The sequence below is a fragment of the Neovison vison genome, chromosome 5, assembly GCF_020171115.1.
Source record: "Neovison vison isolate M4711 chromosome 5, ASM_NN_V1, whole genome shotgun sequence".
Classification (NCBI taxonomy): Eukaryota; Metazoa; Chordata; class Mammalia; order Carnivora; family Mustelidae; genus Neogale; species Neogale vison.
In genome coordinates, this window is record NC_058095.1 from 135,256,371 (window position 1) to 135,282,067 (window position 25,697).

At 37.4% G+C, this 25,697-nt stretch overlaps 2 protein-coding genes across 2 annotated transcripts in view; both read left to right on the forward strand.

Annotated features, from left to right (window-relative positions):
• The first annotated feature begins 1,696 nt into the window (after positions 1-1,696).
• The window catches only part of UCHL3 (ubiquitin C-terminal hydrolase L3), a 50,161-nt gene continuing 26,160 nt past the window's right edge, over positions 1,697-25,697 (forward strand). The window contains exons 1-6 of the mRNA XM_044249885.1: positions 1,697-1,804; positions 1,922-1,933; positions 10,919-11,047; positions 13,882-14,038; positions 14,388-14,473; positions 16,472-16,519. Coding sequence (XP_044105820.1) covers positions 1,763-1,804; positions 1,922-1,933; positions 10,919-11,047; positions 13,882-14,038; positions 14,388-14,473; positions 16,472-16,519 — 474 coding nt within the window. The 5' untranslated portion in view covers positions 1,697-1,762. The remainder of the gene's footprint in view (positions 1,805-1,921; positions 1,934-10,918; positions 11,048-13,881; positions 14,039-14,387; positions 14,474-16,471; positions 16,520-25,697) is intronic.
• LOC122907153 (tRNA-splicing endonuclease subunit Sen15-like) lies at positions 17,727-18,505 on the forward strand. Its single transcript, XM_044249886.1, has one exon. It carries the CDS (start codon positions 17,862-17,864, stop codon positions 18,489-18,491), a length of 630 nt encoding a protein of 209 aa, XP_044105821.1. The 5' UTR covers positions 17,727-17,861; the 3' UTR covers positions 18,492-18,505.

The window sequence follows — 25,697 nt, forward strand, 5'->3', positions numbered from 1 at the left end:
ACTGGACCCCAGGTCAAATCTATGGAGTTACCATTGACAATTCCTGCTCATCAAAGGGATACCTCCTTAAAGCAGTTTCTCTTTAATCTGTGCCTACCTCTCCGTCTCCATGGTTATTGCCTTAATTCTCTCATTATTTCACTCTACACATATCCTATATTATTGACAAATTATATTTCAGCATATCTGATGATTCTATTCGTTCCTCAAGTATTTATCGAGCATCTACTATGTATCAGGCACTGGGTGAGGCTTTAGGGAAACAATGTGAAGAATTTAAAAAGACACTCCTGCAGACCTCATGGAATTTACAGATTGGTAGAGGAGAGAGATGAAAATCCTGTGTAAAATCCTTCCATGGTTCCCTGCTGTTTTCAGAATGAAGCCCGGATGTCCGGATGGGCTTGTCCCTTCTTACCTCTCCAGCATCACCTCTAACCTCAGCCCTTCAGTCTTTCTGGGTCTACAGCTACAGTGCATACTTTCCCTTCTTCAGAGCATCCTCCTCTCTGCCTGGTTAAAGTCTTAAGAGTTCACTATGTCTTTTTTTTTTTTTTTTTTAAGATTTTTATTTATTTATTTGACAGACAGAGATCACAAGTAGGCAGAGAGGCAGCCAGAGAGAGAAAAGGAAGCAGGCTCCCGTGGAGCAGAGAGCCCGATGCGGGGCTCAATCCTAGGACCCTGGGATCATGACCTGAGCTGAAGGCAGAGGCTTTAACCTACCGAGCCACCCAGGTGCCCAAGAGTTCACTTCAGGAGCTCCTGGGTGGCTCAGTAGGTTTAAGCCTCTGCCTTCGGCTCAGGTCATGATGTCAGGGTCCTGGGATCCAGGCACTCCCCGCCCCCCGCACTGGGCTCTCTGCTCGGTTCCCCCCCCCCACCTCCTCGATGCCTACTTGTAATCTCTGTCAAATAGATAAATAAAATCTTTTAAAAAAAGTTCACTCCATCTGTTTACCTTCTGCTGGAAGCCTCTGGACACACCCTCCTCCATTTAGCTGCACATCTCTGCAGTTCTACGCCTCACGCTACCACTATCACATATGTATCATACTTCACTGTGATTTTTCATTCTTCTGTCCACCTCTTCTGCCCTATGGTGAATGCAGAGTCTGATTCTTAATTGATCCTTGGCATTTTTTTTTCAGACGTAACTGAATAGGTATTCAGAGGGCACAGACCCTCCCCCCACACCCTCCGTCCCTTACCCCTGCCCCATTCTACAGCATTAGAAAAGGCCAATATATCAACTGCACCGTGACAAAAGAGCTTTTGGGACACGACTCCTAGGCATCCTGGCCTTCAGGGGTCTTGATGTGTGGGTGGCAGTCCCGTCTCGCCTCTCGGGCGCCCTCTAGCGCCTCCAGATGAAGCTGCAGGAATAGGAGGGCGCGGGCGAACATGCGGTCCCCGGCCCTTGCATTGCGCATGCGTAGCGCGCGAGCGCCTGCCTTGGATAGGAACAGTCCAAGTGAGAGGGGAGTTGGCTGTGGATTCAGGTTCTTTTTCCTTGGGCAGTAGGGAGGTGGCTTCTCTTCTCCTCTCCGATTGTATCTTAATTTGTAAGACTTGAGTGTGGCTCTGCAGAGAGCAAGAAAGGGGCTAGAGTGTTGTCAAGCTCCGCTTCGTTCTTCAGCACCCCTCCCGGGGTGGGGGCGGAGGGTTAGACGGTCCCAGGTCAAGAAGCTCGGGGGCGGAAGCGGCGGCGGCTGCGACGGCGGCGGCTGTCAGACCTGGAGAGGGGCCGGGCGCAGCGGCGATGGAGGGTCAGCGCTGGCTGCCGCTGGAGGCCAATCCCGAGGTGAGCGCGGCTCGGATCTGGCCTTGAGGCCGCGGGCAGGGGTCGAGGGAAGCGGGCTGCCGCGGCCAGTCGAGAGCAGTTTGTTTCTATAAATTGTGTTCTCTGTTTCGTTTTCAGGTCACCAACCAGGTGAGTGAGGTGTCTGTCGCTCGCGACCCCGGAGCCCTCCCTGCCCGCCTGCATCTCTGCGCTCACTAGGAATCTGGAATTAGATTCTGTGAGGGCCCCTCTTGCTCTGCTTCTGACGAGTGTGCCCCCTTTACGGCGTGTGCCTCCCACCTGGCTCCTGGAGATGCTCCCCGCTGTCTCAGCCCCTCCTCTGGTCCCATTGCCCAGTCATCGCGTTTCCTGGGGTCTCCGGGTCTGAGGCTTGTGGCGTGTTGACCCTGTATTCCCATACCTCTTCCCTCTTCGTTTTACTCGTGCCGATTCCATCATTTCCCAACCCTTGGACCTTCTGAGTGACTAATTTGTCTACACTACCTGACTCCAAGCTTTGTAAACTCGCCCACCCAGTCCTTGTAATTTCATCCACCGCCTGCACTATGAAATCATCTTCCAATCATCTTCTCTTGCTCCATCAAGTCCCTTCTCTTCCCCGCCACGCCCCCTTTCTCTTCCAGTCTCTTAAAACTGGAATTCAGTTTTGCTTTGATACCACAGAAAGCGCACTAAAAGAAACCCACGCCATTCTTTGCCCACCTACCAGCACTTGAACAGTCCTCTAGAGGGTATGGAAGGTTCAGGTTTGGGAAGGGAAAAGGGAACATCTCCCAGCCGCTCCTTAAAAGAACAATAAGTGCTACCAGGTATAAACTTTTGATTTGCTCAGGTGTATTTTGTCTTAACCTGTTTTTCATTCTCAACAGCTCATTGACTTTTTACTGCCCTCTTACTTTATTATATGATATACTCCCCCCCTCCAACATGATCTTCCTTTTCATCACCAAAGAATAATGATTCATCATGTACTTAATTGATTTTTGGTTTTCAAACCTTGTAGAAACCTTTCAAAAATTTCTTATATACCAAAAGTAGATAGAAATGCTTTATCTTAATGTTGAGACCAAATCCTTCATCTTATGCAGTTTATTTTATGCTTTTGGAATGACTCCAAACTCTTGTCTCTTTAGTAACCTAGAAACATACAAAACTGAAAACCAGCAGATACCTTTTATATTACTCTTTAGGTGGCATTCCCTGCCCATTATCATGTACATTTTCTTTTGTTTTCCGCCTTTGAAATTTGCTATTCATTTTTTCCTTGAAACATTTTGACCCTTTTGTAAAAAGAGAAAAAAAATTGGGGGGGGGGCTGAAAAAAAAACCAGTATTTGCAACTTCTGATTTAGAGCCAGAGGAAGGAGGTATCTTTCTCAGACTTAATCCAAAATGATATTTACACCTTTTGTGAAAAATTTTTTTTTTTAAAGATTTTATTTATTTATTTGACAGAGAGAGATCACAGGCAGGCAGAGAGAGAGAAGGAAGCAGGCTCCCTGCTGAGCAGAGAGCCCGATGCGGGACTCGATCCCAGGACCCCGAGATCATGACCTGAGCCGAAGGCAGCGGCTTAACCCACTGAGCCACCCAGGCGCCCCCACCTTTTGTGAAAAATTAATTTACCATACATGTAGACTCTGTTCTTTTCCATTTATCTGTGTGTCTGTTCTTTTCTCAATTCCACACTGTTTTGATTACTATAGTTTTGTAGTAAATCTTGAACTCAAATGGCGAGTATCCTCCTACTTTGTTCATTTTTGAAATTGTTTTTGGTTGTTTTAGTTCCTTTGCCTTAGCATATAAATTTTAGAATCACCTTGTCAAGTTCTACCAAAAAAATTGTGATTTTGATGGTGAATGTGTGTCTAAGTATATAGATTTAATTTGGGGAAAATTAACATCCTAAAAATATTGAGTCTTGTAATCCATCATTTACTTGGATAAGACCCAAGTAAAAGTAATCTTTTGTTACAGTTGTTTTGCCAAGTATGAGAGATAATGAAGTTGAATAGGTTTCACTGTATAGTAGGGGTCAGGAAGCCCAAGATAATATATATCTCATCATTTACTTGGGTCTTTCATTTCATTCAACAGTGTTTTATAGTTTTAGAATTTAAGTCTTGCATATATTTTATAAGATACATACTTGAATATTAATGATTTTCAGTACTGTTGTAAATGATACTGTTTTAAAATTTTAATTTCTAATTGTCCATTGTTATGTATAGAGATGCGGTTGATTTATGTATGTTGACTTATATCCTACTACCTTGCTAAATTCACTTATTCTGGTGACTTTTTTATGAATGTTTTGGGGCATTCTATATAGACCATCATATTGTCTGGGAATAGACCTTTTTATTTCTTCTTTTTTAATCTGTGTACTTTAATATTTCTTATTCCTCTGGTTGGGACCTTCAATACAAAGTTGACTAGAATGGAAAGAAAGGACATGCTTGTCTTGTACCAGACCTTGGGTGGAAAACATTTGATTTTTCATTATTTGGTATATTAATTGTAGGGTTTCAGTAAATACTTTTTCTCAGATAAAGAAATTTACTTTTTTTCCTAGTTTGCTGAGAGTTATTACCATGAATCCGTGTTCGATTTTCTCAGATGACTTTTCTGTATCCCTTGAGAAGATTATTTAAGGAAGAAATAATACCAATTCTACATAAACATAGAAGAAAGAGGGACACTTAGGAATTCATTTTAATGGCCAGCATTACTGGATAAGCCATAATATGAGTAACTGCAGACCAGTATCCCTCATGGGATCTAAAAATCTTCAACAAAATGTTAGCAAAGAGAATGTAGCAATGTGTGAAAAGGTTAATATTTCAAGACTAAGCAGTTTATGCAGGTATTGCAAAGCTAGTTCATCATTCCAAAGTCAATCAGTGTAATTAACCAACCATAGAACAGACTAATGAACAAAACTGTTTTTTAGATTTTAATGTTATTTGTTAATAAGATATAAATTTATTCAGCTGTGATGTGATCCAGCCGCTACTGGACTTTTCCTAGGTAATCATAATAAACTATAAAATGCATTCACTAAAAAACCCCCAAGACCAAAATGTACTTTTTCAACTAATTAATAATATTATTCCCATAATATATTATAAATAATAATACCTTTTATAATAATATTCATATAATATAAATAATATCTTTTATAAGAGGGAGCTGGTTATTCTGGTGATTAAAATATTCATGGTTTTCTGTTTTTCATTTCAGTGTGAAGATAGACAATAAACAAGTAAGCAAACAATTAGCAATTGTTTTAAGTACAATGAAAAAAATTAATAGGATACTGTTTCTCCATTAGGAGAAACATAATAGGTTGGATGGTGACAGGAGGCCATTCTGAGGTGACATAAACAGGGAAAAGATGTTATTTTAGTGTATGATTCTTTCCTATTTCTGGCTTGTTTTGACATGGTTCAATTTGTTTTAAAGAAGTAATATGCTTTTAGGGAAGAATGCCCAGATATCTAAGAAGTGATTAGTTCTAACCAAATTTTTGTGGTTTTTTTCTTTATTGTCTATATATTAGTGACAAAACTGAGGGTAGAAAAGGAATAGAAATTTAATAACTGACTTAGAATTTGGAGAATTAATAAATTAAACCCTAGATACACCCCAATAGCATCTATCCCCACACTCCCTATTTCCCTAACTTAAAGCAATCTTAGGCCTTTTACTTGTTACAGTTTGATAGTTGCATATTATTGTACTCTTAATTTGAACAAGTACTATTTTATGTTTTAATAGTACCTAGTTTGTAGAAGAATGACCAATCCATATTTACTATATGGAGAACATTATTAAATGTGAGATACTAACTAGGAACCATGTGTCTCTGTAGATGTGGTAAGCAATGATTTTTCTTATTGGTTAATATGCTGTTAGTCCCTTTTAAGGATATTTTGTCATGTTGCAGGTAAGACTTACCTGGAATAAAATCAGTTAAGTGATAGAAAAAATTATTCTCATTTAACTCATTTCTCCTATTTCTGCATCTAGCCATTATTACTAATATATGTTTATTAGTAGTAATGTCAAGCAAGTACTAAATAAGTAAAATTTCCGTTAGAACCTAAATCATTAACAATTTAGTAATAAGGCAGAATCTGTTGTTGCCGTGAGCAGGCCATTAAAGACTGGAGAAAGTGGCTTTAGAACAAATTTAAAAGGAAAGTGAATATTATTTTTCTACTTTCTTAAATTTGTAAAATCAGAGTTTTTGTTATTTGTCACCTAAAAGGAGGAAGAATTCCCTATAAATTAGGGGTAGAAGGTAACAGTTTTTCATGTAGAGAAATCTAACTTGTGTGCAAAAACCTGGAGAGTAGAGGTGGTTATAGACCCTTTGAGAATGTAGACTTTGTAGCTAAAGTTAGAGAACAAGATACAAAAAAAGAGACTTCAGACAGTAAAAAATGAGGCTAGAAAAGTAAATAGGGATGAGAGCATCCAGAGTTCTGCATGTGGGTTCTGGCAGTGTGTGCTTAAAAAATCATGTAAACTCTCAGACTCCATGTTCTCAACTGGTAAAAGGATTTAATAAAAGCTACCTTGCCTGTTGCAATAATGGTAAAGTACTTAAAGCCTATAGCGTGGTTTCTGATACATGATTGCTTTTAAAAATATTTAAAAATAATTTTAAATTTATTTGGTGGAAAATTTTATCATTAGACCATAGAATAAAAAAAATAAGTGACCTAAGGATCATGAGAGAGCATGCACGAGGAGCAGGGGGAGGGACAGAGTGAGAGAGACAAGCGGACTCCCTGTTAGCAGGGAGCCAGACACAGGGCTCCATCCCAGGATCCTGAGATCATGACCTGAGTGAGCTGAAGTCAGACACTTAACTGACTGAGCCAGCCAGGTGCCCCTAAAGTACCCCTTCTCATTTTTCTTGACTGGCCAAAATTTTAATGACACTGTGAAAGTTTAGTGAGCTTATCAGTCAGAATTTCGTTATTTTATTATCCAATGTTTAGAAAAGCCAAAAATACGGTATTCGAGTTTATAATACCATTTAGCCTGCTCCATGCAAACTGGATGCTTCTAATTGTGTAGAGATGGCTTTGCAAATGCATATAAAGAATACTCTGTGGGCAGTCTGGAGAGATTTATTTTGGAGTAGTTCTAAGATTGTTATTTTGAGTTTTCTCCCAGTTTTGTAAATTCAACTAAAATACATATGTGTGTCAGTTCTATAGCTTTTTGTAACTTATAAACTATACATACCTATTGTGAAAATAACATATTTTTTAAAAACTGGAAAATAAAAAAGTTGAATTCACACCACCCAAGCTAACTGCAGTCAATATTTTAGAGAATTTCCATTCAGTCTTTCTCTATTTGTGTAGGGTAATTTTAAACGCAGGTTTTGTTTTTGTTTTAATAATCAGTGTAGGACAGCTTCATGATTAAAAAAAAAAATGTAAGAGGTGAAAGTTAAAAGCCTTCTTCCTCACCCTTTCTCAACTTGCCAGAGATAGTTACTATTAATAGCTGCCTTTGTTCTTTTTATTTGTATGATGACTTCCTGTGTGAATCTTACAGAAATCTGGTCAGAGGGTGCAACTAATATTCTTGATAATGACTGAATTTTTTTTGTATCAATCTCATTTGATTAGTAATATGAGTAAAAAGTTTTTAAAAGTGTGATTCCAGTTAAAATTTAGCCCTTTATATGTTACTTTAGTCGTTCATTCCTCAGTTTGTTACTTACCAATCTCACTAGAGTTGCTGCCCTGGATCTTGGTACTTTTCATACTTAACAACTTTGGTTGCTGTGGAGCCAGTTGAGAAAAAGGCTTCTACTTCACAGAAATTGGCCAGTCTTGTCCACACTGTCACTAAATATTTAAGTCTTACTTGCTGTTTGTGGCACAGATGTGAAATTACTCTGTTATGTGTACCATCTTGTTTTATAATTTTATGACAGCATGACTTTTGGGGGTATATAAAATTAAATAATTTAAATCCTCTCATCGGGGTTCATGATACTTTTCCTTTTAGAGGTCCCAATCCTGGGCAGGTAGTATTCTCCCAACCAAGTACTAACCAGGCATGACGCTGCTTAACTTCTGAGATCAGACAAGATCGGGGTGCGTTCAGGGTGGTATGGTTGTAGACTGGGCAGGTAGTATTCTGAGTTGATTAAGTGAATGCCTGGTTTTAGATTAGGCAAATATATTTTTCCCATTTATTTAACATGACACAAATAAAAATGAACATATTTTAAATACATGTCCAGAGCTTAATGGACATATATAGACATGGAGATGGCAAGATTATCTGTTAAAATAGGGATATAATCTTCAGTTCAACAAGTAAAACTTTAGTGTCTTTGGTTTAGCCAGGTACAGTGCTAGGGGATGGGATTATTAAAAAAATGAATAAGACACCGTTCCTTCCCTTGACTTTGTCAGTTTTAATTCTTTTTGGTTTCTACATAAAACTGAATATTGAGAAGGGCATCAACTAAGAATTTTAGAGAAAGTGAAGAATGGAGAGAAAAATAGTTTGGAGTGAGTGGGAATCAGATGAAAATAGGTATAATATAAAGGAGTGCATTGATTTCTGTGACCCCAGACTGTTGGAGGGCATGTGACTTGATTAACTTAATTAGGTGTTGAGCACATTCCACCAAGAGATGTTTTTTAAATTCCATATATTTCTTTCTTTTTTTTTTTTTTTAAGATTTTATTTATTTATTTGACAGACAGAGATCACAAGTAGACAGAGAGGCAGGCAGAGAGAGAGAGAAAGGAGGAAGCAGGCTCCCTGCTGAGCAGAGAGCCCGACGTGGGACTCGATCCCAGGACCCTGGGATCATGACCTGAGCCGAAGGCAGAGGCTTTAACCCACTGAGCCACCCAGGTGCCCCTAATTCCATATATTTCTTATTAAATGTATCTAGGACCTTATTTTTGACCAACCATCTTTTCATTAATTAGAGTTTCTTCACCAGGCAGAGAAGGAGACTGACTAGCTATTTAATTAGGAAGGCCTTTTCTTACAGAACCTGACTGTATGAGACGAATGGCACGGTTTATGTAACATGGCTTTGTTTCTGTTGGTTTTGCAAGATCTCAGCTGATAGTCCCGGTACATGCGATCATTCTTCAGGGAGAAGTACCCAAGGCACTGTCCTATTTTCAAATTTTAGACAATGTTAGGTCAATAGGTATGTGTGTGTATATATATATATATATATATATATACACACACATATTATATATATATGTTTTGACCTAACATTGTCAATATGTTATTGACAATATGTTACCTATTGACCTAGTAATATATGTTATATATATATATATATACATATATATATACATGTGTTATACTGACCTAACATTGTTTAAAAAAAACATTTAAACATTGTTTAAAAAAAAAAATATATATATATATATATATTTTTTTTTTTAGAGAAAGAGAGTGCTCAGAGAGGGGAGGAAGGGGCAGAGGGCAAGGGAGAGAGAGACTCCTAAGCAGACTCCATGCTCAACGCAAAGCCCAACATGGGGCTTGATCTCACAATGCTGAGATCATGACCTGAGCTGAAATCAAGAATTGGACGCTTAACTGAACTGAGCCACTCAGGCACCCCATTAATTTATATTCTTGAAGTAAGATATAATGACCCACTTTTTAAGAGGGGGAGGGGCAGAAAGAGAAGGAGAATCTTAAACAGTGTCCACGCCCAGTGGGGAGCCCAAAATGGGGTTCAGTCTCATAACCCTGAGATCATGAGCTGAAATGAAGAGTCAATGTCAAACAACTGAGCCACCAGGTGTCCTGTGATGCATTTTTAATATGATATTTTTTCCTGTCTGCTTTTTTTTCTGTTGTCTAAACCTTATTTTGTAATGGTTTACTTTTATTTATTTATTTATTTTTAAGATTTTGCTTATTTACTTGACAGACAGAGATCACAAGTAGACAGAAAGGCAGGCAGAGAGAGAGGAGGAAGCAGGCTCCCCGCTGAGCAGGGAGCCCGATGTGGGGCTCAATCCCAGGACCCTGGGATCATGACCTGAGCCGAAGGCAGAGGCTTTAATCCATTGAGCCACACAGGCGCCCCAGTGATCGTTTACTTTTATAAATCAATAGCTTCATTCAACACAAATACTTATTAAGACTTCACTGTGAAATTGACATTATTCTCATTATTTTTTCTCTCTGCAATAGATTAGGGTCTGACATTTTATTTTCCTATGAAATCTTAAGGGTTTAAAAAATCACTAATCTTTTGTTACAGTTGTTTTGCCAAGTATGAGAGATAATGAAGTTGAATAGGTTTCACTGTATAGTAGGGGTCAGGAAGCCCATAGTTTACTTCTTATATCAAGGATTTTCTGGTATTCATATAATCACTGGGCTTTTTTGGCTTTATGCACTTTTTGCTCATTGATATAATTTGTGATATACGGTCTGTCTTAAACCTCAAGCATCATCTTTGGTAAGTGGATAAACTGTTTATCATCTAATATAATTCTTTATTTGCTAGGACTTAAATACACCTTCTTAAAAATCATGTATTGGGAATGAATTTAACATATCAACCAAACTAATTTGTATGTGTTTGGTGAAGTCCTGGTTTATTATGTTCAATCCCAAAGTAATAGATTTTGAAAAAAGGAATTTTGCTTACTATATTATAAACTTTTAATGTTTCTTTTTTTTTTTTAAGATTTTTATTTATTTATTTGACAGACAGAGATCACAAGGAGGCAGAGAGGCAGGCAGAGAGAGAGAGAGAGGAGGAAGCAGGCTCCCTGTTGAGCAGAGTGCCCGATGTGGGACTCGATCCCAGGACCCTGGGATCACGACCTGAGCTGAAGGCAGAGGCTTTAACCCACTGAGCCACCCAGGCGCCCCAAAATTTTAATTTTTCTTAATTGGTATAAATATATTGCTATTTCCTCCCACCCTGTTCATGGAAAACCTGCTTTACTTCATTCTTACCAAACATCATTAATAATCATACCTTTCATTCTCTTTTATGTATTAGAGACTCAGTAATACATGTTCATTATTTCCCTGTTAACACTACAATTTTTGTTTATTTTCACCTTTTACCAGTTTCTCAAACAATTAGGTCTACATCCTAATTGGCAGTTTGTTGATGTATATGGAATGGATCCTGAACTCCTTAGCATGGTACCAAGACCGGTGTGTGCAGTGTTACTTCTCTTCCCTATTACAGAAAAGGTAATTGTTGACTAAGATAATAAAGTTGCTGGTAAATGTAATGTTCTCTTTCGATGTTGAATTAAAAACATGCTCTTCTTTAAGAACAGATGACTCCCTTATATAAAATAAGGAGATCTAAAAGACATCTTAAAGGCCTAATTTTATTAAAGAGTTGATATTTAGATTTTGATTTATCGATTGACAATAAAGCTCTGAGTTAGATTTTAACTTGACTGGTTTTCTTCTTTTATAAAATATGATTAGTTTGCTTCAGCATGTTTCGATATCACATTTAATCACATTTCGTTGTATCTACTTTAGAAATGTAAGGTACTGGAATAATCTTAAATCTGTCTTAGAGAAGGCATGAATAAAGAATATTCACAATTTCAGTATATAAAATATGTAATTGTTTCCAATATATGTAAAAAAGAAGTCTTTAAGGAGGTAGGTTTAACTAATGACAGGGGTTATGTTATTTTCAGAATAAACTCAGTATGTTTGGAAATCATTAAGTTTAAATACAGCTTAATTGGCAGATTTAGGATGTGTTGGGGATTATAATTAGCTGTTCTTAGGGTTCTGTATTTAATTTCATACCTCCATACTTCAGGCCTTTCTTCTAAAATGTCTAGATATATGCATTATGGAGGCAGAACTTTTAAGTTCATTTTATTTTATTTTTTTAAAGATTTTACTTATTTATCTGACAGAGAGAAAGAGATCACAAGTAGTCAAGAGAGGCAGGTAGGAAGCAGGCTCCCCACTGTGCAGAGAGCCCGATGCGGGGCTCTATCCCAGGACCCTGAGATCACAACCCGAGCCAAAGCCAGAGGCCTAATCCACTGCACCACCCAGGCGCCCCTTTTAAGTTCATTTTAAAACAGCTTTTGAGTATCCTTCTGATTTTTATTTTAAACTTAGAAACAACAGGATGAAGTCAGTAGTTGTGAAAAATGAGGAATTAAATGGAAAGATGTGGGAGAAGTGAAGTGTTGATGACTTGGTAAATACATGCTCAGGTCATCTTATTTTTCAGGAATGAATGGAGCCAAGTCTCACAGTCAGTAAGAATTAGGCTTTGTTCAGTCCTAGAAATTCCTGGATAATTTTCTTTATGCCATAACTAATTAGCCTCAATTCAATATAAATTAAAAATACTGAAATACTTCTCTTTTCTACTTAAGGTTCTATAAAACAAATTAAGGAAGGGATGTTTATTCATATTTGCTGTTTATAATGTAGGAACTCAAAGTTAGAAATTTCTTGTTGATTATCCATTATTAGACTAAACTAGTTTTAATGGTAAGGCTGTAATTATTCTGAAATTTGAGAAGGCGTTAGGACACTTAAGTTTACTCTTAGTCCAGCTTTATTGTAATTAATTAATTTTTTTAATTACTAAAATAAGCCAGTAGATAGCTATCCCAGGATAGCTATCCCTTACTGCAATTGTAAGGAACAATAAAAAGAAAAGAAAAGAAAACAGCTGCTTAAAGCTTAGGATTTCTTAGTTGGTGTGATACAAATGTGAGTTTATGATCTGAATTAGAAATTTCCCAAAACATTGAGTTTAATGATCTATCTTTCTTTTAAAGTTTCTTCTTATTTTTAAAATTTTTTAATTCACTTTTTTAAGTTAAAGAATAAACTGGATTGATCTCCTTCATTTAGTGGGTCTTTAGTATTTTTAAAAAAGCCTGTTGTCCTTATCAATTGGACTCTTCATTTAGTAGATCACCAGTACTGAAAAGCTCATTGTGCCTACTGCTAGAAAGAACACAAATTCTCAAATACTGAAGTGGAGAATATAATGGCATCTACCACTTCAGGTTCTCTCTTACAATTTGGTATATTCTCATTCCATTCATAAGTGATATATTAAAGTCACTCAAAAGATAGCTAGTGGTTATTTGAGGAATATGAAGTGTTTCAGGCTTCTGTGTTCTTTTTTCTTTTTAATATTTATTTGAGTGAGAGGGAGAGAGAGAGAGTGAAAGAGAGAGCATGAGCAGAGGGGAGGGGCAGAAGGAGAGAGAAACAGACTCCCCAGTAAGCAGGGAGTCTGATGCAGGGCTCTATCCCAGGACCTCAAGATCACGACCTGAGCCCAAGACAGGTGCTTAATTGGCTGAGCCACCCAGGCACCCCTTAAACCTTAAACCTTTTTTTTGGTAATCTGTCAGAGAGAGAGAACGCACATATGCACATGAGGGGATGGGGAGGGGCAGAGGGAGAGAGAGAATCTAACCAGGCTCTGCCTAGTGCAGAGCCTGACCCCCGGGCTCCCTCTCATGGACCTTTAGACCATGATTTGAGTCAAAAATCAGGAGGCAGAGGCTTAACCAACTGAGCCACCCAGGTGCCCCTATAAAGTAGATATTTTAAAAACATAAATGAGAATCATATTAATATATATTGACCTAGAACCACCCTATAATCATGGACAAATTTCTGAGTTGGAATATGTAAATCTATTTTGTTCTTTTTTAAGTGCTTTATAGTATTCCATTGAGATATGCCATAGTATGTTAACCAAACCCCTATTGATGAATAGTTAGAAGTGTTCCAGTTTTATGTTTGATTTCCTTTTTTTTTTTCTTTTTTAAGATTTTATTTATTTGACAGAGAGATAGAGAGCACAAGTAGGCAGAATGGCAGGCAGAGGGAGAGGGAGAAGCAGGCTCTCCACAGAGCAGGGAGCCTGATGTGGGACTCGATCCCAGGACCCTGGGATCATGACCTGAGCCAAAGGCAGCCACTTAACCAACTGAGCCACCCAGGAGTCCCTATGTTCTATTTCTTTTTAATGTATTATTTTCATATTTAGACTATTGACTTTTTTTTAATAGTATGAAGTATTCAGAACAGAGGAGGAGGAAAAAATAAAATCTCAGGGACAAGATGTTACATCATCAGTATATTTCATGAAGCAAACAATCAGCAATGCCTGTGGAACAATTGGGCTGATCCATGCTATTGCCAACAATAAAGACAAGATGCACTTTGGTAAATGATTTTATATTACTGTTTATCCCCTCACCCCCACCCAAGTTAAAAGTTAACCTATTGAGCAGTAGGTGGTGCTATAGTTCTCTCTTTTAAAGTATTAAAGGAAAACTTTTCCTCTCTCCTTTCTTTTATAATGCGAAGTATTGTGTAGAAGAAATACTAATCTTTCCCATTCTTTTATATGACCCATGAACAAACAAAAGCCTATCATTTATCCAAATTTTCTTACATTCCCAATTTACCAGTGAAGAAGTTTTTACCTGAAAAAAGTTAACATGCTTCTAGTATTTTCATGTATCAGTGAGATAGCAAACCTTCTCAATTTGATCTTTTTTAACATTCTCAGAATCTGGATCAACCTTGAAAAAATTCCTCGAGGAGTCAGTGTCAATGAGTCCTGAAGAACGAGCCAGATACCTAGAGAACTATGACGTCGGTACCTTCTTTCTGTCTTAATCTCAGTTATGGGCAAAGTTTTGTGGGATTGTAGATTTTGTTTGGGGGTTTGTCTTAAAACTATAGTTTTGAGCACTTACGGTTTTTGTTGTGTCATTACCTGAAATATCCATAAATATTGATAAATTGCCACTTTTCTACATCCAGAGCTGAATTAGAGAAAAAAGTTTTATTGACAAATTTTGAAAATGTTTTATGATTGGCTATTGCTTACCATTTCCTATAATATATATATGCCTGCCAATACTCTATTTGTCTTTCACTGGGAATTTGAAACAAGGCTGAAGACCAATGGAAAAAGCAAAAGTTTAATGGTAGATTCTAGACCACAGTTTGGTTCTCTTATGCTCTTATTAATGTTTTTGCATGTGTGAAGCCATAATCTACTTTTAAATAATTGTACAATGTCGTAGAATTGTTTTAGAGTGGCATTTAAATTTTATTGGTTTTGAAATCTATTTTTCTTTTGAGGTTCTTTTTAACTTTTAGTAACACTATTACGTAGATGGTAAATTCTCTAAAATTAGAAGCAGTGTAGTATACAGATTATTTGGCTAGAAAAATGACTTGAACAGAGTTTGTGCCCAGTAAAGTCATTGATTTGATTATGTTGTTTTAGCATTTTTATATACTTCAATTATCTTAATTTTTTTCTTAAAAAAACCTGCAGATCTCATAAAATATCTTTATTTTCCACAAAAGCAAAATAAACAACATAAAAATCACCAGTAATCCCACCAATGAGAGGTAGCCACCATTAGTCATATTTTTTATAGGGAGTATATATGTATATACACAATTTTTTAAAACAAAAATTTGATCACACTGTAATATTGTTTTATAACTTGCTTTTTTCACTTAACTTATCACAAACGTATTACATACCAGTAAGTATATATTTGACATCATCATTTAATGGCTGCATAGCTTTCCATTGAGCAGTATTTTATTTCACCAATAAATTATTGTTGGAAATTTAATATTTTTCCTCTTTATTCACCATTTAAAAAATACTACAAGGTATATTATTGTAGCGAAATCTTTGCAAATATCCTTAATTATATATACTTATGTACAGTTACATGTAAATCAACTCCTAGAACAGAAATTGCTGGATCCAACAGTTTGCATGTTATTAAGGCTTTGACACTTACTGCCAAATTGCCATTCATAAAGGTACTTTCACCCCAAATTTACTACTTTTGCCTATTTTCTTCATCTTTGCTAATAGTGGGTATGGTAAGGGCATTTTTTTTTTTTTTAAGTTCAGAAAGCTAAAATCTCTAGTTTCTGATAAGTGCATGCTTTTTGCTCCCCATTTGAAACTGCTGACTGAAGCTGCATGATTAAGCATAACTATAGCCAGAGCTGCAGAGGAGCATGTAACCTGGAGAAACAGATGAGATAAGCTTTTAACGTCTCTATCTGTGAGATGCTTACTTTATTCTAGTCCCAGTTGAATAAAGTGTTAAGGTGTCAGTTCTTTTTTTTTTTTTTTTTAAAGATTTTATTTATTTATTTGACAGAGATTACAAGTAGGCAGGGAGATAGGCAGAGAGAGAGGTGGAAGCAGGCTCCCCACTGAGAAGAGAACCCGATTTGGGGCTTGATCCCAGGACCCTAGGATCATGACTTGAGCCAAAGGCAGAGGCTCAACCCACTGAGCCACCCAAGCGCCCTAGTGCCCAAGACGTCAGTTCTAACAAATAATTTAAATGACTCCCACTTCACATCTGGAAATGACAAGTAATCAGATCGTCTCTTTCCTAAGTCTTCAGGGATTTGTGTGTTGGAAAGTAGAGAATTCATTTGGTTACCCAGAAATCATTCTTTAATATTAAACTCTTCCTAATTTTCTTCCAATTTGTTATCTCTTAACAAAGCTTTAGGTGTTAGAATTTAGCATTGTTGTTTTCTTTTAAAAATTTGGATATAATCATTTTTTCCAGTTAATATCTTGTGTTCTTATTACAGGCTATTCGAGTCACTCATGAGACCAGTGCCCATGAAGGTCAGACTGAGGTATTTCACATTTTTCAAAACTTTTCTTGCCCTGTGTAAGTTTAACCCTGGTGTTGTTGTGTGGCATGTAGTTTTAGAAAATCACTTGGACATTTTTTTTCCTTAGAGAGAATCTGCTTATGTAAAAGTAGTCACGAAGTAGCTGAAGAACATGTATCGATAAGCTGTTAATAGGCACTTTGATTTTGGCCATCGCAGTTTGATCATTTAGAAGGATTGCAGACTGTGGGCGGGTTGCAGCTTCCTTATTAGATTCTTCCAACTTGTGCAAGTGATTTGAGAAAAATTCCTGCGTGATAGTACAAGCAGATGAACCTGTAGGATTTTCAAGACTTTTAATCATGCCCAACCTCCAGCAAAAAGCCCCATCATTCTCTTTGCTCACAAAATTTGTTTGTGGGCAAAAAGATTTCTGCCATCTTCATTCTCATAGTAGTTCTTTACCTGGGTCACCTCTCCTCTCCTTATTTTCTCTCTCTCTCTCTTTTTTTTGTTCTCTTGGTTTCTCTCATTCTCTCATTCCCTCTCCATTTCTTTTCCTTCCCTACAAGCCTCATGTTCCTACTCTTGGAGGAAGTTTGTCAAGAGGTATTTCAGTCAAAACAAGTAGAGTTTAATTAAAGTCGTTTTGTAAATGTATAACACATTTAAGTGCTAACACCAGAGAATTAGAGATTTTCTTTTCTCTTATCCATGTGTGACTTGAAACCAGGTTTTTTCACATACAGAGATCATATTGCCTTTGTGCTTTAACAATACTTGGAAAAATACTTGAAAAATATCTGATCTAAAAATATTGTTCTTAAATATAGTCACTATCTCCAAAAAGGGTTTTTTAGTTTTTAGTTTTTGTTTTTTTTTTTAAGGAGAAAATGATTCAATACTGTGATATAACTGCAGTTTTTCATAGATTTTACTGGATAACTGAGTGTTTAGAATAAAGCTGTCTAGCAATTTAAACAATAATTCTCCCTATAGTGATAATATACCGTCTTGGTTGCTCTCAAGTTCTGTTTTCAGGGGTGTAGAATATTGCTTTTTGACTAAGTTTACACACACATATACACACACACGGCATCTCTAAATGACTGTAACACTAGATTGGAAATTAATGAAATGCTCCCTTTTTAAATTGCTATGTATAATCCTAAGCATGTTCTTCATCTTCACTATGCTTTGCTTTCTTGTTGGTAAACTTAAAACTTTAAACTTTAGTATTAAAATTAGCAATGATGATGATCAGCATGAGATTATTATAAAATATGAAGACGTAATTTATAGTAGAGCTATTGCTGGCCGGGCTCGGGGCGCGGTGCACCACCGGCTCGCCCCCCTGCCTGGCATGGCGGAGCGCGACGATTCCGAGCCCACCCCGGGCTGCAGCGGTCTGGGCCCGGGCGGCGTTGGCGGCGGCGGCGGCGCCCACCCATGGGCTCCGGAGGACGCCTGGATGGGCACCCACCCAAAGTATTTAGAAATGATGGAATTAGATATAGGAGATGCCAGCCAAGTTTATATAGCATTTTTGGTTTACCTGGACCTCATGGAGAGTAAAAGTTGGCATGAAGTAAACTGTGTTGGATTACCAGATCTCCAGCTCATCTGCCTCGTCGGTACTGAGATAGAAGGAGAAGGATTACAGACTGTGGTGCCTACACCCATCAGTGCTTCCCTCAGCCATAACAGGATAAGGGAGATTTTGAAGGCATCTCGGAAATTGCAAGGTGATCCAGATTTGCCAATGTCTTTTACTTTGGCCATAGTGGAGTCCGATTCCACAATAGTCTACTATAAACTTACTGATGGATTTATGCTGCCCGACCCTCAGAATATTTCCCTTAGAAGATACACCTATAGTAGAGCTATTAAATGCTTTAATACATGTTTACTTCAAAAAATTTTCTCTGCGATACCTTCTTTTGCCTTCTTTTTCATGGCTTTATCCATGTTATGCTTCAGTAATTCTTTTTAGATGATGTTCATAGTTTTTTCCAGACCTAAATTCTACTTTTTTTATCTTAATTTTTTTTAAAGGATTCACATTCTTTTTTTTTTTTTTTTAAGATTTTATTTATTTATTTATTTATTTGGCAGAGAGAGAGAGAGCGGAGAGACAGCGAGAGAGAGAACACAAGCAGGGAGAGTGGGAGAGGGAGAAAGAGGCTTCCTGCTGAGCAGGGGGCTTGATGTGGGACTTGATTCCAGGACCCTGGGATCATGACCTGAGCCGAAGGCAGATGCTTAACGACTGAGCCACCCAGGCGCCCCTCCACTTTTCTTCATCTTAATCTTAAACTTTTAGACATCACCTAAATGACCTGAATGACCACCAATATTTTAGAATGCACTCGTCCTTGTTTGAGCTTATTATGTTGTACTTTCAACTTTTTCTTCCCTTTATTCTTCCTGTTTCTTATAATAGTTGCATCATACATTTTCCTCATTATCACTAATCGAATATGAATTTATTTCATTTCTTCCTAGAAGATCAGCTTTTTTTTTTTTAATATTTTATTTATTTGACAGAGAGAGATCACAAGTAGGCAGAGAGACAGGCAGAGAGAGAGGTGGAAGCAGGCTCCCTGCTGAGCAGAGAGCCCATTGCAGGGCTCGATCCCAGGACCCTGAGATCATGATCTGAGCCGAAGGCAGAGGCTTAAGCCACTGCGCCACCCAGGCGCCCAGAAGATCAGCTTCTTATATAGATTTTCAATCTTAATCTTTATTCTAATATTTATTCCTTTTTACACTGTTCTCCTTGATTACTTTTCCTGAATTTTAACTTGATTATTGTGGGTATGGTTTTTTTTTTTTTTTTTTTGGATTTTCAAGGTGAGTTAGGGATAGAAGTTAGGATTTTCTGGACAACTCTTTCTAAATTTACTCTCAGAAAATTAATTGCTTTTGGTCATTTTGCATCTCCTATGGTTGAGGATCACTGCTTGAGTGACCCTATTTTTTTTACGTATACTATATCCCCAAAGTGTATTGGGTAAAAAAATGAAAAGTGTTTGAGAACCATTCCCCAAGCATATATAATAAATTTCAACTTCTTTAGCCTAGCTGTATTCAAGGTTTTCCCAGCCCTATCCTTCCAACTTTTCATCAGTGTTTTCTCTTCAAATATTTCTCCTAGCCATCCCTCACTTAATTGTTGTTATGCTTTACCTCTTGCAGTATACTCTTACTAAAAAAATTCCTTTGTCAATCTCTGTTTTTCCTAATTCTACCCATTCTTCAAGATTTGGCTTAAATACTACCTTCTGCATGAAACAATCCATTCCTTCTATTGGCTTTTTTTTTTTTTTTTTTTTTTTAATTTATCTAACAGACAGAGATCACAAGGAGGCAGAGAGGCAGGCAGAGAGGGAGGAAGGAAAGCAGGCTCCCTGCTGAGCAGAGAGCCCAATGTGGGGCTCGATCCCAGGACCCAGGACCCAGGGCTCATGACCTGAGCCAAAAGCAGAGGCTTAACCCACTGAGCCACCCAGGCGCCCCTCTATTGGCTCTTTTATATGACTTCTATTATTTGCATTTAGCTATTTTCATGTTCTTTTTCATTTATTTAAGATGTATACTTTTTCACCTTTTCTCCCTACATTTTAACAGCCCTGAAATTAGGATGTAATTTTACAGTTAATGTTGTAATTTACTTGCTTAGCTGTGCATGAAATGTGACACATCATATAACGACTGGTACCTTACATTTGATGAAATGGGGTGTCATATCTACTGTATTACTGTGGCTCGTAGACCTAGGATTGGTATCTGGTTCATTTGGATCTGCTCCAAAATACCCAACACCATCCCTTGCACGTGGGCACCACACATACTTATTATTTCACCATAATTCCCTTAGAACTATCTTTAGTGATGTAAGAACTAAACAGTAACAACAACCCCCCATCCTTGTTTTTTCCATAGTTCTCTGTGTAAACAAGATATACCCATTAGCCATTTTTCTTCAATAGGGCACTACTCTCATTTTGGGAAGGGTTCATTTCTTTGTTGTGTGGGGCTGTTTTGTGCATTCCACGGTGGACTATAAATTACTGTATTTTAGTCACTATTTTATTGACTCCCAGTCACTGAGGAAACAAAAACCCACAGCATACATTTTCAAATCCAGTATGAACCAGCTTAAAACTTTCGCCCCAGATACTATTTTTGTGATTGTCTCATTTAAGGTTCATCTGCCAAGATGGACGTAAGAGTTTTTGACATATTATTATCTCCATTGTCTCTGTATTCTAGCACACTGGTTTTTGTCAGTTCCTGGAAAACAACTAAGTCTTTAAGATTCATATTTGTTTGCTTGGGCTGCCATAACAAAATATCAAAGGTTGGGTGGCCTAAGCAACAGAAATTTATTTTCTCACAGTTCTGGAGGCTAGAAGTCAATATCATGGTGCCATCAGGGTTGGTTTCTGGTGAGCCTCTCTTCCTGGCTTTTAGATGGGTATTTGTGTCCTTACCTGGCCTTTCCTCTGTGTGCATATGGAGAGAGGGAGAGAGAGAGAGAGATTGATTGATCTATCCATTGATGGAGTGATCTCTGGTATCTTCTTCTTGTAAGGACACCAGTCCTATCCAGTTGGAATCCCACATTATTAACCTTAATTATGCCCTTGAAGACCCTAACTCCAACTGGGGGTCAGCACTTCAACATGAGCATTTTGGGGGAATGCAGTTCATCTATAACACCATCTTAGTGCTTTCTATTGACTCAGTACTCTTCTGGAAATATCCCTCCTATCTGTGTAGTTAGCACCTTATCCGTGAGGTCGCTTCTTAAAAGTCATTTTTTCAAAGAGGCTTTTCTTTTATCACTGTTAAATATATCCACTTCTGAATTTTCTGTCATAAAATCCTATTTATTTTCTCCATGGAACTTTTAAGTGATTTGTAATAAGGTGTTTTGTTTATTTGTTTTTTGTTTACTTACTAGACTATAAGCCCCATGTGGTCATGGGCCTTGTTTGTCCCATTCACCTTGAATACCCAGGACAGTGCTTGGCATGTGTAGGCATTTATGAGAAATTGCATATACAAAGGAAAGGAACACAGGATATAGGTTTGTATGCTGACTCCACTACTTTGTAGCTTAGACAAGATACTTTCCACAGCCATAAAGTGGAAACAGTAGCATCTACTCTATGGGATTGCTGTGAAGATTGATGGGTTAATCAGATAAAGTGTTTAGAACAGTCCTTGGCATGTAACGGACCTTCAGTAAATATTAGGTGGTAATTTTATTAGGCATTCAGAAAAATGAATATGGTTGGCGGAGGATGAGGCTCTAATACGGTCCAGATGAGGCAGAGGAAGAAGTAATAAGGTGAAGCCCGATCAAGGAGGGGCTTGGATTTTATAGGCAATGGGGAGTCACCAAAGATGGTGCATTGAGTTTTCAGCATATCGAGTTTAAGGTGAATTTATGGGTCATCTCTGTAGAAGTTAGATATGGAGCCTAAAGCTTCAGGGAGATATCTGAAATCTTTTGTATTTGGGTAGTAGTTAGAACCTTGAGAATTCTTTTTTTTTTTTTTTTTTTTTAAAGATTTTATTTATCAGAGAGAGAGAGGGGGGTGAGAGCAAGCACAGGCAGACAGAATGGCAGGCAGAGGCAGAGGGAGAAGCAGGCTCCCCGCTGAGCAAGGAGCCCGATGCGGGACTCGATCCCAAGACGCTGGGATCATGACCTGAGCCGAAGGCAGCCGCTTAACCAACTGAGCCACCCAGGCGTCCCAGAACCTTGAGAATTCTATAGAGGGAGAATAGTGGTGGACCACGATAAATCCCAGGACATGTTGGTGTTAAAGGAAGTGGTTAGAGGAAGAGGAGACAGTAATAATATGTTATTGCAATGGTAGTCGTCATTGACATCGTTGGTACTCTGTCAGAACATGTTCATGGAAGTAGGACAGGCAGGAGCCTTAGTGCATGTAGAGATTTGTAGACTAAATGAGAGATCAGTAAGTCAAACCACCCAGATGTAATAGTGTTTTCAGAAGATTGGCCTTAATATGCCACTATTGGCCAGTTGTCTGTTTTCTTGTATGGTTTTCCCTATCCCACCATCCCACCATAATACTTAGGTATACTTTGGTTAATCTAGAAATTTAGACAGTAGCCCCACCTCACTTATGTTTCATTAACCTATACTGAAAATTATTGCTTTCATTTTTCACTTAAGATAAAAGAACAATGAGTTATGAGGAACTTAAATAATGTGTTTTTAAAATTGTGAACAAGTATCAGTGATACAATAATGGAAGCAATCTACAAGTCCAATGTGAAGAAAAGAAAAAAATCCAAAAAGGTATTTAATTTGCCTTTAAACTGTACTTTTATTTTGTTGCTGCTTATCTAAAAAGCACTTTCTAAAGTTTGTCATTTGTCCATATTAGTCTGGGAGCCAGTCCAGATAAAAGTAGAGATCTTCTGATAATTTGTTTATTTAACTTTTTACAAAAGAATAAATTTATTTTACTGCTCAGAACCCTCCATTCAGGTTTATAATAATAAAGAAAAGTAATAGAAGGTGGCACTGTTGTTTTATTTATGGTTTTAAATAAGCATGCCAATATGGAAAGTGTAGCAAAAATGCTTTTTGATATATATATATATATATAAATTAAATATATATTAAAAAAAGATAAATTTTAAAGAAAAGATTGGAAGTATATATATATACTTCCAAGTATATATAGTATATATATATACTTCCAATCTTTTCTTTAAAATTTATCTTTTTTTAAAGATTTTATTTATTTTATTTGAGCGACAGAAATAGCGAGAAAGAGCACAAGCAGGGGGAACAGATGGCAGAGGGAGAAGCAGGCTCTCCACTGATCAGGGAGCCCAATATAGGGCTCAATCCCGGGACCCTGGGATCATGACCTGAGCTGAAGGCAGACACCCAACTGATTGAGCCACCTAGGTGCTCCCTCCTTTTTTTTTTTTTTTTTTTTTTTTTTTGAGAGAGGCAATTGGGAGAGTCAAAGGGTCAAAGGGAGAGGGGGAGAGAGAATCTTAAGCAGGCTTCATGCCTAGCATGGAACCTGACTTGTGGCTTGATCTCACAATCCTGAGATCATGACCTGAGCTGAAATTAAGAATTGGATGCTTAACTAAGGGAGTCATCCAGGCACCCCTTTAAAATTTATCCTTTTTTTTTTTTTAGTAAGATTTATTTATTAGAGAGAGAGAGTGTGTTTGTACAAGTGGGGGTAGGGGAAAAGTTCGAGGGAGAATGGAAGGAAAGAATCACAAGTAGATTCCATACTGAGTTCAGAACCCATTCCAGGGCTTGATCTCATGACCCATGGGATCATAACCGTAGCTGAAACCAAGAGTCAGATGCCTCTCAGGTACCCCCCTTTTAAATTTATCTTTTAAACAGTTAAGGAGCAGCTGGATGGCTGTGGGGAGTCAGCTTCTCCCTTTTTCTTTGCATCTCCCTCTGCCGTTCCCCCTGCTTGTGCATGCATGTGTGCGCGTGCTCGCTCTCTCTCTCTCTCTCTCTCTGCGTCAAATAAATAAATAAATAAATGAAATCATCAGAAAGAATCTTCAAAAATCTTCATAAAAAGATCAAAGAATTTTGTGGGATTTTTTTTCTTTATATTTTATCTTTATATTTTTATCTTTATATTATATATATATATATATTTTAAAGATTTTATTTATTTATTTGACAGACAGAGATCACAAGTAGGCAGAGTGGCAGGCAGAGAGAGAGGAGGAAGCAGGCTCCTTGCTGAGCAGAGAGCCCGATGTGGGGCTCGATCCCAGGACCCTGGGATCATGACCTGAGCCGAAAGCAGAGGCTTTAACCCACTGAGCCACCCAGGCACCCCTTTATCTTATATTTTTATCTTTATCTTATATTATCTTATTTTTATTTTATCTTTATCTTTATATTATATCTCTTCTTGTCTCCTCAAGACCTCCTCATAAAAAATTCTTTGTGGCTGTGTACTATCATGTGAATGAATCATAATTTACTTTGCATTTTTTTAAAAGATTTTATTTATTTGACAGAGAGAGAGATCACAAGTAGACAGAAAGGCAGGCAGAGAGAGAGAGGGAAGCAGGCTCCCTGCTGAGCAGAGAGCCTGATGCGGGACTTGAACCCAGGACCCTGAGATCATGACCTGAGCTGAAGGCAGCGGCTTAACCCACTGAGCCACCCAGGCGCCCCTACTTTGCATTTTTTTAAACTTTTGATATTTGTTTTGTTTTCAGATTTTCAAGTTAAAACTATAATTTCATTAAATATCTTTATTCAAGTATTCATTCTAGGTTCTTTAAGTTACTTTTAGGTAGAATATTGAGACAAAGGGATGAACGTTTTTAAGATTTTTGTTACAGAATATAAAATTGTCTTTCTTTCATTTGATCAACCACATAACCTGTCTGAGCACCTATAATGCCAGGCACTGTTCTAGGAGCTGCATGTACAAAGATGAATAAGACACATTTTGTGTCTTTTTAAGGATCTCTCACTTCAGTGGAGATAGCCTCAAAAATAACCCTTGCCAGGGTTAAATTCTATTTTTAAATTTTAGCATGTGTGATAGAGGAAAATAGTAAGTTTGATTGCTAATGACAGTTCAAAGATCTTTAGGAAAAGTTTACAGAATGAATTTAAATTGTGAAATTAAATTATAATTTATTTATGATGAAATATGTAATAATATATTCTGGTTAGTGTTGTTGTCCTGTAAGAGGAAGTTTAAGGTTAGGTAAGGTAAGCAAAGGGTAACTTGTGATTTCAGGTATGTATTCATATATGTATACATAGTTAAAAATAAAATATGTGTGTGTGTGTGTGTATTTAATTTGCTTTTTTGGCCCAATCAGTGCAGACTGTCAGTGGAGGAAAACAGCATCAGGTTTCATTTTCATTATTGTAGAAGTATGGTTTCCATGGTTTCATTTTACTCTGCAGTACAGTTTTGAATGATTTTGATTATGTTAGAATTGGAGTCAATTAAGATATTCACATTTATTTCTCTTCTTTAAGGTTTTTTCTTTCCTGTCTTTGAAAGAAGCTAAACCAATTAGGAAGAAACTTAGTTCTTATATAATGTACAGTTTAAGTTCTTTATATTCTTGGAAGAATCAGATGGAAACAAATGGAACTCTGATGAAAAGTATGCTTTTTAAGTTG

Bases quoted from the DNA above. Each gene is read 5' to 3' on its own strand.
- LOC122907153 (XM_044249886.1), top strand. From the start codon at position 17,862: ATGGCGGAGCGCGACGATTCCGAGCCCACCCCGGGCTGCAGCGGTCTG.